This window comes from Tenebrio molitor, chromosome 2 (assembly GCF_963966145.1).
Source record: "Tenebrio molitor chromosome 2, icTenMoli1.1, whole genome shotgun sequence".
Lineage (NCBI taxonomy): Eukaryota > Metazoa > Arthropoda > Insecta > Coleoptera > Tenebrionidae > Tenebrio > Tenebrio molitor.
In genome coordinates, this window is record NC_091047.1 from 5,970,781 (window position 1) to 5,987,248 (window position 16,468).

At 35.6% G+C, this 16,468-nt stretch overlaps 3 protein-coding genes across 5 annotated transcripts; 2 read left to right on the forward strand and 1 right to left on the reverse strand.

Moving 5' to 3' along the window:
• Window positions 1–3,580: 3,580 nt before the first annotated feature.
• LOC138124025 (uncharacterized) lies at window positions 3,581–11,888 on the forward strand. Its single transcript, XM_069038944.1, has 2 exons — window positions 3,581–3,686; window positions 10,507–11,888. Coding segments are annotated over exons 1-2 (585 nt in total). The 5' UTR covers window positions 3,581–3,684; the 3' UTR covers window positions 11,090–11,888.
• A 359-nt stretch (window positions 11,889–12,247) lies between these two features.
• Window positions 12,248–13,586, forward strand: Txl (Thioredoxin-like). Of its 2 annotated transcripts, XM_069039441.1 has the most exons (6): window positions 12,251–12,452; window positions 12,506–12,662; window positions 12,712–12,819; window positions 12,868–12,990; window positions 13,043–13,203; window positions 13,256–13,586. In XM_069039441.1, exons 1-6 carry the CDS (start codon window positions 12,355–12,357, stop codon window positions 13,464–13,466), a joined length of 858 nt encoding a protein of 285 aa, XP_068895542.1. In that variant the 5' UTR covers window positions 12,251–12,354; the 3' UTR covers window positions 13,467–13,586. The 2 variants fall into 2 exon arrangements, with proteins under 2 accessions (XP_068895541.1, XP_068895542.1); XM_069039440.1 differs by having other exon boundaries at window positions 12,248–12,452; window positions 12,712–12,990.
• Window positions 13,492–15,759, reverse strand: LOC138124406 (poly(A) RNA polymerase, mitochondrial-like). 2 transcript variants are annotated; one of them, XM_069039437.1, is made up of 6 exons: window positions 15,469–15,759; window positions 15,228–15,418; window positions 14,941–15,177; window positions 14,685–14,891; window positions 14,421–14,635; window positions 13,492–14,370 (listed from the first exon to the last, which is right to left on the reverse strand). In XM_069039437.1, exons 1-6 carry the CDS (start codon window positions 15,743–15,745, stop codon window positions 13,575–13,577), a joined length of 1,923 nt encoding a protein of 640 aa, XP_068895538.1. In that variant the 5' UTR covers window positions 15,746–15,759; the 3' UTR covers window positions 13,492–13,574. The 2 variants fall into 2 exon arrangements, with proteins under 2 accessions (XP_068895538.1, XP_068895537.1); XM_069039436.1 differs by having other exon boundaries at window positions 14,421–14,641.
• Window positions 15,760–16,468: the final 709 nt, after the last annotated feature.

Here is a 16,468-nt window from a genome sequence, read left to right on the forward strand (position 1 = left end):
CGAGGGCTGGAAAATTATTAAAATTTGTCATTTTTAAAACAACATGGACAAACTTGTTGTTGCCGTAATGTAATTGTTTTTGACATTAATCAAAGAGAGAAAACGTTTGCTCTATTCGTGAATATATGAAAAATTGTTAGAGTAATTGGCGCATTAATTAAAAAAAAATCTGTACCTACTAATAATAATTTGGTAAAACTGTTTAGCGATTATATCTGGCGATTTAACGTTAATAAATAGCTATTTATGCAACGAGTTGCAAAATGAGCGTCTTTTTGCACTAGACGTGACAATTGTCGTGTGCAAAAAATAGCCATTTTGCTAATTTTTTTCTAATTTAGTTACAAAAAGCACACATTCTGATTAAAATCCTGTTTAAATCTGCTATTTCAATAATTTTCCGGGATAATACTACTAATATCACAAATGTCACTTTTTAACACTAGTGGTAATATATTGTCACTTTTTAACACTAGTGATATAATGTCACTTTTTTTTTTACTGGTTATTAAATGAAGCACGTTTGACAACTAAAATGACATATCACAATGATTGATTTTCGTAACTGGATTAGAAAAAAGCGATTTTACTCCTTCAGCGTCTTGAAATCTCAAAAAATATCTAGTTGCTTCAGTCGTACATAATAAATATCTACTTACAGATCTAGACTACAAATCAGACCTATAATCTGTACGAGATACTGTATAAAGTGATTTATTCTTGTTTTTGACCTATTAATCTAAAGCAATCTTGGTAAGTTTGGTGTTGCACTAAATCTCCTCGATCCATTAGGGAAGATTTACATGCAACATTTATCTAAATCATTCAGTGGTGTAGAAATGCTTTGGAAGTAGGACAGTGGGATTGAAAGAGCGCCACTGGTGATAACTGATAACAGGTGGTGCTATACAGGGCAAGCTTCAAAGTAACTAGGTGTAGAGAATTATCTTTATATTATATTAACCAATTACGTTAAAGAAACAAGAAACATGCACCAATAGAAAGTTAGAAAGGATTTCTTACACCGGAAAGAAAAGTACCCTGCCTTTATTTCTACGTGGTTGTTTTTTATCAATCAGTTTCACAAAAGAATTGATGACAATTTTAAAACCTAACGTGTTTCTATCAAGTGACTGTACATTTTTGTGTTTTTTCTTTTTAGGTTGGCCACATGTTTTAAGTTTGATGTTGGCATACCTGATTATCAAATTCCAACGTGTCAAAGCAAAAGTTAAATAGAACACAATTGTCTTCATCACGCTCAATTTCGAATTTTTTTTTTATTATTGTGCACAAAACATTTATTGCAAAATTATTTACAGCCAATTATTCACGAAACAGCTAAAACCCTAACCTAAAAAATAAATCAACACACGACTTGTTGACAATGACGAAGCTTACCAATTGCTCGTGGATGCCAATTCACTAAATTTCCTTCACTCCTTTAATCATTTGGTATAATCTACTCGTTTAATTCTCAAACCGAAGATTACTCAAGCGCAACTCTTGTCCGAGAAGATTTTATTTTTTTTTTATATTTGCATCAGTGCCAAGCCTCGTGCCCAAGCAAGCACGTGGCCACTTGGCACAATTTTGAACTCACGTTACATGTTGTGTAACATAAATTACTTAACCTTAAAATTTATTAAGTCAAAAATTGTTCCGCAGTTTTTAAAAATATTCTATTTATATTATTTAATACAGTGAGATCAAATAAAAAAGTTTAAACGTTGTTGTTGTCAAAGAAACATATTTCAATTATCTAACCTCTATTGGAGAAACTTGTCAGTTGTCAAATAGAGCAATATTTAAATTAACGCTGTCAACCGAGAACCATCATAGCCGTGGCTTACTCAATTTTTTTTCGATCGCACGGTATTAATATTTATGAGAACACAAAATTATTTCTGTTTCTCTGGAATAGAAATATTAGATTAATGATGTGAGTCATGGAATCGTAAAAAAATATTTATGTATTTGAATTTTTTTCTAAAACTGAAACTTTGTTCAGTAATAAAACTAAACTAAAAGTAAAAAAATAAACTAATATTATTGGAAGATTTAAGGTTCGCAGAGACCAGCATGGACAGAACTTTGAACATTTACTCGAATTTTTGTATTTCATTTCTATTTTATTTTTAGTCCTGATATTTTTGTATCATTACTTTCCTGTTGACATTAAGGTAATAATTTTGCTTGACTGTTCTTTCTCATTCCCATAAATAATAACAAAAAAAAAATACACGTTGCCCAACTTACTTTTAGGAAATAAAAAAGATGGAATTTTATTAACAATATGCTTTTCAGTTGTTCCAGTAAACTAGACTTAACTTGAAATTATAATAATTGAAAATTGTTTGGTTGAAAAGTAAAAAGCAAAATTTTCCAATTATTAAGAGCTCTAAATAATTAGGTACGCCACTGGATGAACATGTGTCAGTAAAATGAAAATTTATAACACGTACGAAACATTAACAATATAAATTACAGTTATTTAAATTATTTGAAAATATTTATGCAAATCATGGATTACTCTTTATTCTAGTCCAAATTTAATTAATACATGTTCCACTCCTTATCGTATTAATGTCTTCGTCCATTGTCTCGGTTCAAGCAAATTTTTTTCTTAATTACCAACCCACGCAGTTTTCCCTGAAACGTCTCCCATTTTCCTTTCTTTAGCATTTTGTGTAATGAACCCATTTCCTTCCCAACATTCCCCATTAAAACCTGAACCGCCTTTCTCTTATCAATCTCTCGCTAATTTAACTTCTGTCTTTTACAGCCGCCGAAAAAAATCTTCACTTTTGTAGCAGTCGCCGCCGCCCACTTATCCAAACCAGCTCAACAGATAGTCCGATTAACAATTTAAGCCCGTGTTTCCCGGTCGCCATTGTGTCCTGGTTTAAATTCAGGACCACAGGACTCTCTCCTGAATCGGTTTACGTTCGCATCAGAGTCAATTGCGACCGATTTGGGAAGCCGGTGCAAACAAATTACCGGGCGTATAAATGTTCAGGATCAATTACAACATCACCAATGGCGGCGAATCGCCGCCTCCACTTCCGTCCACCCACCCCCGTGACGTCACACGCGATCGTTCGAGCAGCCCCCGGGAACGAACGCTTTAAAATTGTGCACCACGGGGGCGGCTGTTAAGGCACGCGACGACGTCGAGGATAAGCTCGAAGAGATGGATCGAAAAGTTTGAGGAGCTGGAGGCGGTTGTTGTGTTTTGCAGGATGGAAGCAGCGGAGGCGGTTTTGATCAATATCGGATGGTGGCGAAAAATTGTTAGGCTTGTTTTTTGGAAGACTTTTTTTCACATAAAGACGTCTAGATGGTCGTGTCGTAAAAGTCGACTTAATGGGAAGATTTTTATTGCAAATGGCTGACGAGAGTAGAAAGTCGGGTGGGAATTTTTATTAAATTTCGAAAATGGGTGGGTCACGTCGTTTCGACTCCGGTTTTATCAGCCATTACTCCAAATCAGCTATTATTCGGGCTAAAACGTGTGTTATCTCTTGTACAACGGTGTTATCTATAAAATCGTAATTACGTCGATGTTAGCTAATACTTGATCACTGCATATATAATTCATGGATGACAATGAGTTACGATTATTAATCAGACAGAAATTCCGCGGAACAGAGTTATTTAGTGTGGAATAAAATTTGAACGGGCATGTGAGTAAATTATTTATTTTCATTAACGCTTTGGTTAAATGTTTGTGTGCTACAGGTGAGTTATATCAAACATTTGTTCAAATTTAATATTTACATGAAACAATTATTAGATATTTATCCGTCAAATTAATCTCCCAAATAATAAAATAATAAAAATAAATTACCCCAAATATTAATAATTTTACTCGCGCAGTTTTATTTTCTACATTCAACTAAACATTTACCTGCGATAATTCTTGCTATTAGATTGCTCACTATTTGAATTTTATTTTTTCTTTCTCATATTTTGTGTATCTTATTTTTACTTTCTTCAATTTTGATCTGGAGGCACTTCAAGATATGCAACGAACTATACTGAACATTCTAAATCAATATACACAAATTACCAGTTTTTTTTCCAAACTTGCAAAACAACGCAAACATTTCAGAATTTTACTTTAGCATTTCATTTATGCAACAAATTAATTCCAAATTAATTTTAAAATAAGGTTTACTGAATTAATAAAACAATTAAGTGATATCTTCATAATAATTTTCATTAAATGAAAATGATCCCAGCTTTAGTTTTTGAAAATAAAAATTCTACCCATTTAGCTATTTTGTAACAGTTTTGTTTATTGAAAATTTGGCGGCTTAAAAGGTGCAGCTTTGATCTCGTTTATTTTAAATATTAAAAAAGATTTTGACTCTTTGTCTTTTACTAGTCAGTGCTGAATCATTGTGATCAGGCGATTATTTCCAGCATTTGCAAGAAGTGATTTTATGTCGCTTTTACCTCAAATAATATCGTGCGATCAATTGAATTTGTTATTAAAGTTGGCGCTGGAACTGTTAAGGCATCTAATTTTGAACTATCGCAACAAACGTCATATATAATGACAATTGTTAAACAGAAAATGGCGAATCAAATTAAGAAAAAAATTACAATGGTAATGTTTATTTTATTAAACAATGTTACAACATATGCTGAAAATGTTCACCATTTTGTTCCAAACACAAACGGGCCCTACGGCTTCAGTTCCAGCGCCAACTTTAATAACAAATTCAATTCTTTCTTATTTCCATGGATACAACAAAAATGAAATATTTGCAGATTATTGGGGTAAATTGAATGTTTTTAAATGTTGCCAAATTTAGTGTAACGAATAGGTCCATTTCTTCTGCAAAAAAAGAAAATTGATTGTTTATAACATTTTTACCTGATATTTTAATGACTACTTAACAACGTACTGCTAAGCTGTTCCGCGAATTTTGGAGCACCCGGTACACTTGACATACTGATTTGGATCTTCACTGTAGAGTCAAATCAAAAACACTTTCAACAATATTCTCTTAACTAAAAAAATATTAAATGATAGTCTAAATGAGTGAACAATTTTTATTTTTAAATTTGAAAATTTCACATATTTATTTTAGTTTTTATAACAAAACTGGATCTAAAATAACTAGGCCTCTGATTCATTTCGTATATCATGGAAATTGTACAATATTGCCAACATAAGTCCTCTAAATTGCCTTTTTTTATTAGGTACATTTATTTTGGTGCCATTTGCTATTGACTGGTAACAATTTAGTACAACTACAGGGTTATTCTAAATGATTGTAGTCGAAGTAGGCGTGAAAACTGAATTTAAAATTTATGGTTGCCGCTCCACATAAAAAAATTATCAAAATGATGTGTTAAATTGGGTGCAAAACAACTTAATATTTTTAAAATTGATTGTAGAACAACTCAATATTTCTGGATTCAATCGTTAATTTAACAAAAATAAATAAAATTCTCATCACCGCACATAAAAAATGACAGTGCAGCGACACAACTGACAGTTCACATGAAAGATGCAAAAACGTAATAACATGGACATGGCCTACTTCGACTACAATCATTTAGAATAACCTTGTACAATCGCATGAAAAAATTTAATTTTGGATACAATTCTCCCCAATTTGTAGTGTATTAAGTTAATATGTAATAAATTAATAGATAAAAAAATATGTTCACTTGGCGTACAGTGAGGGAGCAATTATTGAATTTCATGTAGAAGCGATAAATTAGGATTTTTTTCAATGCGCTGACCTAAGACAATACAATATGTTAGACAGATATGGGCTTTCAGATTCCTTTCATTTTTAAAATATGTACAGGATTATTCACGAGAGACTTCCGATGAAAATTTCGTTATATGCAAGGGAAACTACAAATTCCAAAAGTTTCTAGACTCCTAAATTTATAAAAAGTAATACGATTGCTGGCTCTTATATTGTCTGTCATGTCAGTTTTCACATTTTTAACTAACCATAATTTTTCAAGACTTTTTTCATAAAGTACACAAAAGATGAAAACACGGATATGATTCTCATATGTGGACAATGTAAAAAAAATGGTGTGCAAGCTACATTTATTTACAGACGGCGATTTCCAAATAGGCAACATCCATGTTTGTTGTAAAAAATTTTACACGTAACCTCAATAAAGAGAAAGTGTCATGATTAATCTTATTCGCCAAGCTACTTGGATTGCTAAGTTATTTCGAATTAAACAAAAATCAAGTTCCAGGGATTTCTTGTATTTTGGGTTGCATATAACGAAATTTTCGTCGGAAGTCTTTCGTGAATAACTCTGTATATACAAATCTGAATTTAGTAAGAACGCTCCCTGCAGATGAGGAGTTTTTACCTGATTTGATAAGAATTATGAATGAGACACCCTTATGGTGAAATAGTTTTGAGGTAAAATTACAATGAAACGGTCGGTACTATACCATGTCCCTTCGGTGAAGAATTGAATATTATCGGTTTATTAGTCGGACCTTTAGAGTCAGTTTAAAGCACTATAAATGTTTTACAATGTTTACAACATGGTTTTTACTTTAGACTATAAAAAACGTTTAGTTGAACCGTTGTAATGTGCAAGTGATAGTTCTCTAGCAATAGGTATTTACATAAAAAGTACATGAATTAAGCTAAGACGCTGATTTTGTTCTTCGTATGTAACTTTGATGGCACTTTTTGACCATACGGTATACTTGTTGCAACCATGCTAAAGTACTTTTTAACGTTTCTTTTGGAGAAAATCTATTTTTTTTTATATTCTATGATATTGATTTAACTCTTTTATGCTTCATCGGCTCAAAAATGAATCCCGCAAAGGTATTTTTTAATTTTGGAAAATGAACAATAATCATTCTAACATGTGGAACTTGGAAAAAATGTTAACGCTTATACATAGAAAAATCTTCTGAGCCAGCGCTTATCCTGGAAAAATATTGTATGTACACCTCGTTCCACTGTTATCCTTTTTACTAGACAACAATTATCCTTAGAGATTTATTTAGGCTAATACTCTCCTGCTACACTGCTACACAGTGAATAATTAATTATTCCAAAATTCCAAAACTCGTGTCATAAGTTTTAGTTGCACGAAATTTTCAAAGTCTTGGTGAACCTTTTGCATCCATTCCATACTGTGGTATTTTGACTGCAAATTAACGTGAAGAATTCAAGTTTCATCCGCTGTAACAAATATTTCAACAAATCCATTCGTTATCCTAAACATTTCTAGCAGGGCATTAACTTTTTCGGGTGTCCAAGATTCATTTTCACATAATGTTCTGCCAAGTCTAAAACCACTAGATATAATGGTGTAGGGTCATCTATTTTCATTTCTTTTTATGCCAAGGGCAATTAATAATGGACCCTCTCGTAGACTAGTGAAAGTACAGGTGGTCCACAATTAATTATATCACATTTCCCTTATTCCCAAAGGTGAGATTCACTTGTTGGACTTCTCAAAGGCATAAAGTAAAAAAAAAATAAATCTAAATTTGGTATTTTATTCTTGGTTATACAGGGAATTTCACGAGTAATAATGAATTTGACAGAATTTAAAATGCAACCCACAATACATTTGCAAATTTACCGTGGATTTTGTTTTTTCAATTTTAACTTTTTCGTAAATGTCAGTTGTGACAAATAAAATTATTGGAATCAAAGCCATCATGGATTTATAATTTTATTTTAAAACAATACGATATGTATTTAAAATAGCCACGTTACTTTGGAAATGTATTGTGGGTTGCATTTTAAATTCCGTCGGGCTCATTATCACTCGTAAATATCCTGTATATACGAGTATAATACAGGGTGGATTTCATAAACAACTGATTATAATACTGTTACAATTTAATTTTAATTTAACAATACTGTTAACATTTCCCAGTTCTTCTTAATGGTCGCACAACAATCTGAATCACCTTTCCTCTTTGATTCCACTTCACACTCACCACAACTCACCTTGTTCTTATTTAATTTTTATTTTATGCTCACCTCTGAGTCCACCCTTTGTGCTGTTGTGTTATTTCAAGTGGAGCACTTCCCGCCGCCATTCCGCTGTGCAAATGCCAGTGACGGATTTGTTTTAATAACAAAAGTTAATGCCATTCCGGACATGTGCCCGAAATTATGTCAGCCATAACACTAACACGAATGCAACGCTTAGGAGCATTAGCAGAGCAAACGATTTAATAAGTGTCATCATCCTGGCAAATATATCATGTCCCCTTCAAACGTCATAAATCCCAGTCAGACACAGCGTCGCGACGCGCCGACGACGCCCCACCAGCAAACAATTGAACATCGAGTGTCACCACCAGGCCCGCCGCCGTTTTCCGCATGGTTGGCGGCCAACCGAGCAGCGCGCCCATGGACCAGCAAACCACCCCTTCGGCTTATTTCATTTTTCAGTTGTCTTTTGCGAGAGAAGGGAAAATCAACATCGAGGAAATAACACCAGCAGGATTGAAAGGGAACTTTTTCAAAATCCAAAACTAAAAAATACCAAATACCAAAGCTCTGCAAGAATATTAATTTTGCAATATTATTTCTTCTAAAGGTTTTATTTAAATATTTTTTGTTTAGAGTGTTTTCTTGTCTTTATCTGAGGCCAAGGATTTTCCAAATTGTTTCTCTCTCTGACTGTTCTTGACCACAAAATTTACCAACGACTAAGAAAAATCATTGTTCCTACACTCTTCCTACTTGAAAGTATTTCTGCGACAGGCAATTGTTCCTTTCTATAAAAGGAAACTTTGAGGACACTACATATACTGGCGGTCCTCACTTCTTGGAACAAATATAATTCCGGAAAGTTGAAATGACACTCCACAACAGTTTAAAACAGAGCAAAACGCTTCCGAAGAATCCGGCAAATTCAAAAAACACCGGAAGTTCTTGTTGAAAACTTACATTTTCATCATAAGTATAGTATTTCTTCTCTGAATCTTAACTCACATTTGGAATAATTACAAAAGATTTAAAAATAGAATTCTTACTTTTTTCTGTGAGTAATTAAGTTTTACTCTCAACTGAGATAACAACAACAAACAAGAGAAATTGCTAAGAGTTCTTCTCTTTGCTTACTTAAGAGTTAAGGACAATCGCTTTTCATTTCATTAATTTGCGGCTTTTGTAAATTCGTGTAAAGCTTCAATATAAAAAAGTTTGAATATTTTCAAATACGCGATGTAACCTGCGTTCAAAAACTCGCTCGTTTGGAGCGACTTGTGCATTTCTGAACGCATGTGTGTTTAAGACGCAGTTTGACGTTCGGTTCATATTCCTAATTTTAATTTTAGGTTATGTTGGTCAAATACTGAGAAGCATGTTTGAAACTACACCAAGTCCAAACTTGCCAGTTTTTGAACGCTCGTTATAATAGCATTTAAGATTAAGTTTTGCTTAAAATCTTATCGTATTAGATTTCAAATGTTGTCCAGTTCTGAACTTAAACTAACACGTTTTTATTTATTTTTTTGTTCAACACTGTCAGAATTTGAGAATGTTCTCCTGTGGGAACGGATTTTGATAAATGTCACAACTTGTCAAAACGAAACGTCAAGCTAATTTAAAAGATTTTACGCGATTTGGAGCCTTTAAGGGGCTCGTCGAACGAAAAAACGTTGTATTCAACTCGTTCTTGTGTAAATTGGGCCATTCGCGTTTAATAATGGCCCACCTGTGAGAAAAAAGGCCCAATTTACACACGAACTCATTAAATACTCTACTATTATTTTTGAACATTATAAGCCATTTCGATCTTCACAAATTTAATAGTTATTTATGTGACGCGCTTAGTAAATTAATCTTTACGGGCGCGCTGGCACTTGCGGGACGAGTGACGTAAGGAACGAGTCTCCATAAGCCAGTAAGCCCATTAATCACCTAACGAACCAGCTTTTTGAACTTTTCTAAAGCAATACTTATTTCGTGGTGTAACAATTTACATGTCTTCGTCAATGTCCTAATTTCCTTTGTTTGAATAATGTGAACTCCAACTATTTCGTCCTAAACATTAATCTTTGTAGATACTTTGTACCAGCTCTGTTTAATAACGACAGCCGTTAAAGTCTAAACTTAACTGGAATGTCATTTCGTTAACAAAAACTCTTCTTATGGGAAACAAAAGAATTTACGAGTCAGATCTCAACCGTTACGTATCGGACACTTTTTATTTGGTACTTTTTCTAGTCTATAACTCCTTTACATTTATTAATTTATTATTTAGAGATGACATTTCAACTTGACCGATTTGTTTATTTTAGATTAGTAAAAGGGGTGTAGAAGCCGCCCAGCTCCTCGCCGCCACCAATTTCCCCCTTATTGTTCCTTTGTGTGAAAATCAGTTTGTTGTTTACAAATCATAAACCGCCTCTTTGACATCCCCCGTTGTGCCCAGGTCTCGCTCTGCTCTCCCGTCGCCTCCGCCATATTTCCCCTTCCGTGCGAAAAAATTAATTCGTTTGATAAACTTCCAACTCCGCAGGATATCAATACTGGTCCTGCTCCTGCTAGGCGTGGCCACCTCAAGACACATCAGTTACTATGACGACGACACGAGCGACCGACCAATAATGACCAAGTCCCAGGAGCGTCGCATCTGCGCCGAGCTGTGCATGGCAGGGTTGGGGGGCGAGCCTTGCGGAGACGAATGCTTGGACGTGATCCCCCAAGGACTGCCGATAGAATCGTCTCAGTCCAACGACGACCATACCCAGGCCAACTACACGCGGAAGGACGCCTGTCCGTTGTTGTGCGCGAACCGGCTCGGGTATCCCCTGTGCGGCTGCAACTACACCCAGGAGACGACGCCCTTCTTCACGGTCGACTTCCTGCAGATCTGCCTCCACTTCTGCACCTCGTACAACTACAGGATCTACGGGTGCAACGAGTGCGGCTACTACGCCAACCTCACGGGCTACGGCAACGACGGCATCGTGGGCATCAGCGGCCAGACCTCCCGGAAGGCCTACGACTGGAACGCGTGGTGCATACAGATGTGCGAGGACGGAGATGGGGGCTCCGCTTGCTACTGCGACCTTCTCCCCATGTCCCTTCACTTGAAGTAGCGACCATTACCCAACCCCGTAGTTTAGTCGCAATGTTCCTGAAAACGTGCGGCGGTAAGGCCGCGTCTGCACCGGTACGGTCGCTGTAGACGCGCCCTTACCGCCTTAGTTGCAGCCTCACGCTAATAGATGTACCTGCGAAATTCTAAATCATGTAAATAAGGCGAAACGAACAAAATCGAGTCTTCCAAAAATCTGTACATATAACGGTTAAGCGGTTCTGTATTGTTAGAGGCAGATTTCGTTGAGTTCAAAAGGTATCCGATAGATCTAGAATAAGCATATCATTGTTGAAATTGATCAGATCTATTATAGCTGTGCTTCTACTGTAAATAATAATTTTGTACTTTTATCAAACTTCTTCCTACTTATGGTCAATAATTTCATTTAACTTGTCCTAGTTTTTCTATACGATAAATGAAAATTGTAGGCTGCAATTGTACAAAATGGTGTAGTAGACTAGTAGATTTTCTGTTATAATATTACTATTTGTTAAACAATTTTATCAACTGTTGTGTAAAGACAATAACTATTTTAGGGGTTGTAAAGTTAAAGCTAAAAATGTGTATAACGTTGTTTTTAGTAAATTGTAATTCATTAAGAGAGTTTGGCTTTAATAAATGTTTTGTATTATTATGGTCGCTGTTGCCGATCTTTCGAATTTAAATTTATTGTGATCACTGTTCCAGAAAGCTTAATTTTATTTTGTATGTGCTGTTATCATAAAAATAATAACGAATTTGCATATTGTATTTTTTTACGTCAATAAATCCTGGATGGGTTTGCCTCCCGCACTCTATTCAGCAATTTTATTTTATACGATCTCCACAATAGCACAAAAGAGAAAGAAAAATCACCATGAGCGGCATCTAATCGATAACACTACCCCAACAGAAAACTATCAAAATATATTTACTTTATGTTTGCAACAGAATTTATCACACAAATGACATGACCTTTTCGCGTTTTACGTTTACGCTTCTGTTTGTTTCCTTTATCGCCATCCTCACTTACGTATGCAGCACGTGCATTCTTCTTCTGTACGTATTATTAGCTAATATGCAGCATAAAAAAGAAATTGTTGTGACAATTACTTTACCAGCATTATTATTATTGTTGTTGCGGTTTTGGAACGTACCCAGCCAGCGTCAAACTGTCAAATGTCACGTGACTCGTTGCTGTCATTCACCAAGAAAAATAAGTGCCAGTCATCAAATTTTGGCCAAAATTAGTGAAAAAGTGACAAAAGCGGCGAAAGAAACGCGATGGGCACAATCAAAGTAATAAACGACGAACTCCATTTCCAGACGGAATTATCAAACGCTTCCACTCGGCTCGTCGTGGCCGATTTCACTGCCAGTTGGTGAGTTAACCTAAAAATGTTTTGTGTCATTTGTGGAAGAAATCGTGCTGTAGGTGCGGCCCCTGCCAAAGAATAGCACCGATTTTTCAACAGTTGTCTACGAAATACGCGAAGGCGGTGTTTTTGAAGATCGATGTGGATAAATGCCAGGAGACTGCCGCGATGCAAGGTGTTTCGGCGATGCCTACTTTTATCTTCTACAGGAACAGGGTAAGTGGTATGGAAGGAATGGGGTGAAGGTTGAATGCTGGGGTTGTAGACAAAAGTTGATACACTGAGAGGGGCAGACCCAACAGCGCTGGAAAACAAAATTCAGCAATATTATGGGTCGGAGGATGGTGATGAAGCTGAAGCTGTTTCTGGACATGTGAGTAGTGGTAGAGTGGTCGAGGATTTTGTTAAACTGATGTTTCAGATGGACTTGCAATCTTTCATTATGAAAGCACAATGTGAGTGTTTGAATGAAAGTGATGAACATTCTTTAGAACATGGTCTCAACTCTGGGGGTGGTTATCTGCAGTCAGACTGTGATGAACAAGTACTTGTTGATAAAAATTTAACAACAATTTTATTGTGTTTTGCTTTTGCAGTTAATTATTTCAATTGCATTTAACCAAGCTGTGAAGATTCACAGTTTGAAGGTCAAAGCTCCAGCTGATAAAGGTCCTAAAACTATTAGAATATTTATCAATCAACCAAGAACCTTGGATTTTGATCTGGCTGACAGCTACACAAGTGTTCAAGATTTAGAGTGAGTGAAATTGTTTGATGTGGGAATGTTTTAATTGAAATAATTATTTTAGATTAACTCCAGAGGATTTAGAAGGCAATCCTGTTAATCTTCGCTATGTTAAGTTTCAAAATGTTCAAAACATTCAGTTTTTTGTGAAGGATAATCAAGCAGGAGGTGAAGTTACACAGATTGACCACTTTGCAATAATAGGATCTCCAATCAATACCACAAATATGGGCGACTTCAAGAGAGTTGCTGGAAAGAAGGGGGAGAGTCACTAAGTAACGAAATAATTAAATTCCTCTAGATACTATAAAATTTTAATTACAAAATGCATAATATGCTATACATAATACTTAAAAAATACAAAGATAATTCTTATTGAATTGTTACCTAATTAATTTTTGCAGTTCTTTCAATTTGTTTTTCTTTTCGTTTTTTATATTTTCTACCTGGTTCCTGACCGTCTCATTTTTAAATTGAATCGGTTCTTCCGAGTTTTCGTCGAAAAGCGCGCTCACGTCCATCAGCCTTCCTTGCTTGTTTTGACACGAAAAATTCAACACGCTGCTAGATTTTCTCTTGTTTTCGAATATCGACAACAGCCCCCAGTTTTCTGTTCGAGTTTCTTGCGATTCCAGCAACCAAGCCGCGTTTTTCGCCTCGACCTTGAACCTCTCCAGTTCCTCTAAACTGACGTTTTTGCTAACGTTGAGCCCCCTCTCTAGGGGATTCACGATGTACATGGCGCAGTGCTCTGGTTTTGTTATAGAAACGGCGTCGTTCAAGCAGATGGCTTTCGATGTAAAATCAAATTGAGAATAAAATTCAAAAAATTGGACCAATAGAGATTGGAGACTGTCCGTGTTTTCAGTCGGTTTTTGCAGTTTGTTTATGTCTCTAAGAAATGTGCAGTTAATGCCGTCTTCAGTCACATAACGGTCGTCGGGTTCAGCTAGTTTGACTAAGTAATTTAACGACGGTAATATTGGGGCAGAATTGATGGGTTTTTGGAGAAAAGCTATCACTAACAGGGTCAAAGAAAAATTTGTGATCCATCTTCCTGGGGAAGAATTTGTTAAACCTATTTCACACGCCCATTTCCTGATGGTGAAAATTAAAGGGCGCACTCTCTCATCAATGGAACCCATTATGTATAAAAAGTCAGACATGTGGACGCCAGACCTAAACAAAACAGTAAATGTGACGGAAAAATTCAATTAAAAAAAATTTACATATTTGACATGGATAGATCACATTCAACATCTGTGAATTGCTGATAGTATTTAATTATGGGGACCCTAGCTTGCAATATTCTTCTGACTTGGGAACAACCTGGTAGAAATAATTGTAGCAAGTCTCCCATTGCTTCCATGTTTCTTTGGGAAGCTGTTCTTTCAGATCCAAGAGTTGCTTTACAGTGGAACATCAGTCTGGCATCATCTTTAATCTGCAACTGGACTGTCAAATAAATTGAACTCTTCATTAATTAGAATTACTTTTTCATCTGACAGTCTTAAAACTAGATCCAAGTCACAACCCATTTTTCCATATCCATTAACAGAAGAGCCAAATGGAAATGCTTTAGCAGTAGGGAACATCCCTCTTACACAATTTTCTACTTGGCAAGCAGTCAAAAATTTTAATCTTGTCCCAATATCATTTAATTTAGTTGCATCATACAGAACATTCATTTGGTGAGAAACCTGTAAAATATTTTGTATCATTTAATTCTAGCTTTGGTTAAGTTATTACTGAGTCACACTTTCTTATCAAATCACTTATTTCAGTTGACTTCAAGGAAACATTCCCATTTTCTACAGTTAAAGTGGCATTTTTGCTTTGTTTTAACTTTGGGAGTTTTCTATTTGAAGCCCTAAACCACAAAAACTGTGAACTGACAGGAACAACTTGACTGTCCTCTACATGTGAGCTTTTTTGCAGAATGTCCTGAACATCCTTTTCTGATGCAAATTCCACTATGATAAAATTCTAAAGAGTAAAATTACACAGTTTCAATTAACCAAAATTGTCAGATCTACCATAGGCTCCACTCCAACAGTGTAATGTAACATTTGTTTGACAGTACCGATAGAACTGCAGTAAGAGTGCAGTTCCTTAAAGGATTGTGCTGACTGCACCTGCACTAAAACACTTTTTCTCGCTTCAGCGCGTCTTGACTTGATTAGACTCATAAATGGAGTGAAGCTTTTCTCATTTTCCTCCTCTTTAACTAAAAAAAAAAACACTTCAATTGAACCACATAACCTAAAAAAATCGTACCTTTCTGTGACAACCCGCCAGCGTATCTGACCCCATCATTCGGTTGTGATAATTTGATTTTTAAATGTCTCCTAAATGTGGTTTTTAAACCGTTTTGAATTTGAGTCGATAGAAGAACCGACATGCTTCTAATCGGGGGCTCAAACCTCAAACGGACGTGTCTAAGGGAACATTCGTGATTTGTGAGGTTAGGTTTAACCGTTTCTTGCCTAGAAATGAGCAATAAAACGCCCAAACGACACACGAGCTCCCCAAATAAAGGTTTCTCGCCGATCATTCGTAAGTTGTTTTGTGTACAGAGGAATTTCAAACGAATGAGAAATTTTTAGTGCCACAAAGCCCAGCAGCAGGATCTCCACAAAAAAATTTAACTGGGCTCCCAAGAGTAGTCAGAGATTTGGTAGCAGACGTTTATAATAATATACAGTGGTGGAATGATCTCCACATCAAGGGGGCCACTGTTGTTAAGGAAATAGCTTCATTGAAATCTAATAACCCAAAAGACTTTTCCTCAAGTTTAGAGCAACTTACAAATGAGTTGTATACACTAGTTCAATCTTTGAAACAGTTCAAGGATGGTCTACTTGTTTACACAACTCAAATTATGGCGTCAGTCAAGTTACAGAAGGATCCAGAGCCTCTGTTTATTTCTCTTGACATGAGTGCTGTGGCAAGGCTTGTGGAAGAAATTGCAAAAGCATATGAAGCTGAATTTAGTGTTAGTTGTTTTGGTTGTAGAGCTGCCTGAGTAAAATGTGGGAAATTTTAGGTGAAAGAATTTGTGTTGGAGAATATAGCCCATTCAAAAAACCAGGATGAGGCAATGTTTCTGGCAGCTCTGTGGACATATCAGTACAAAATCTCGGATCGTATCGGTTTGAAATTAGAAACGCTGCTTGTGGAGACAGGGCACAGGAGAGTTACATGATTTTAAAAAATTGTGTTGTAAATAATAATTATAGATAGACCAATAAAGTTGCGCGTACATGACGTAATTAGT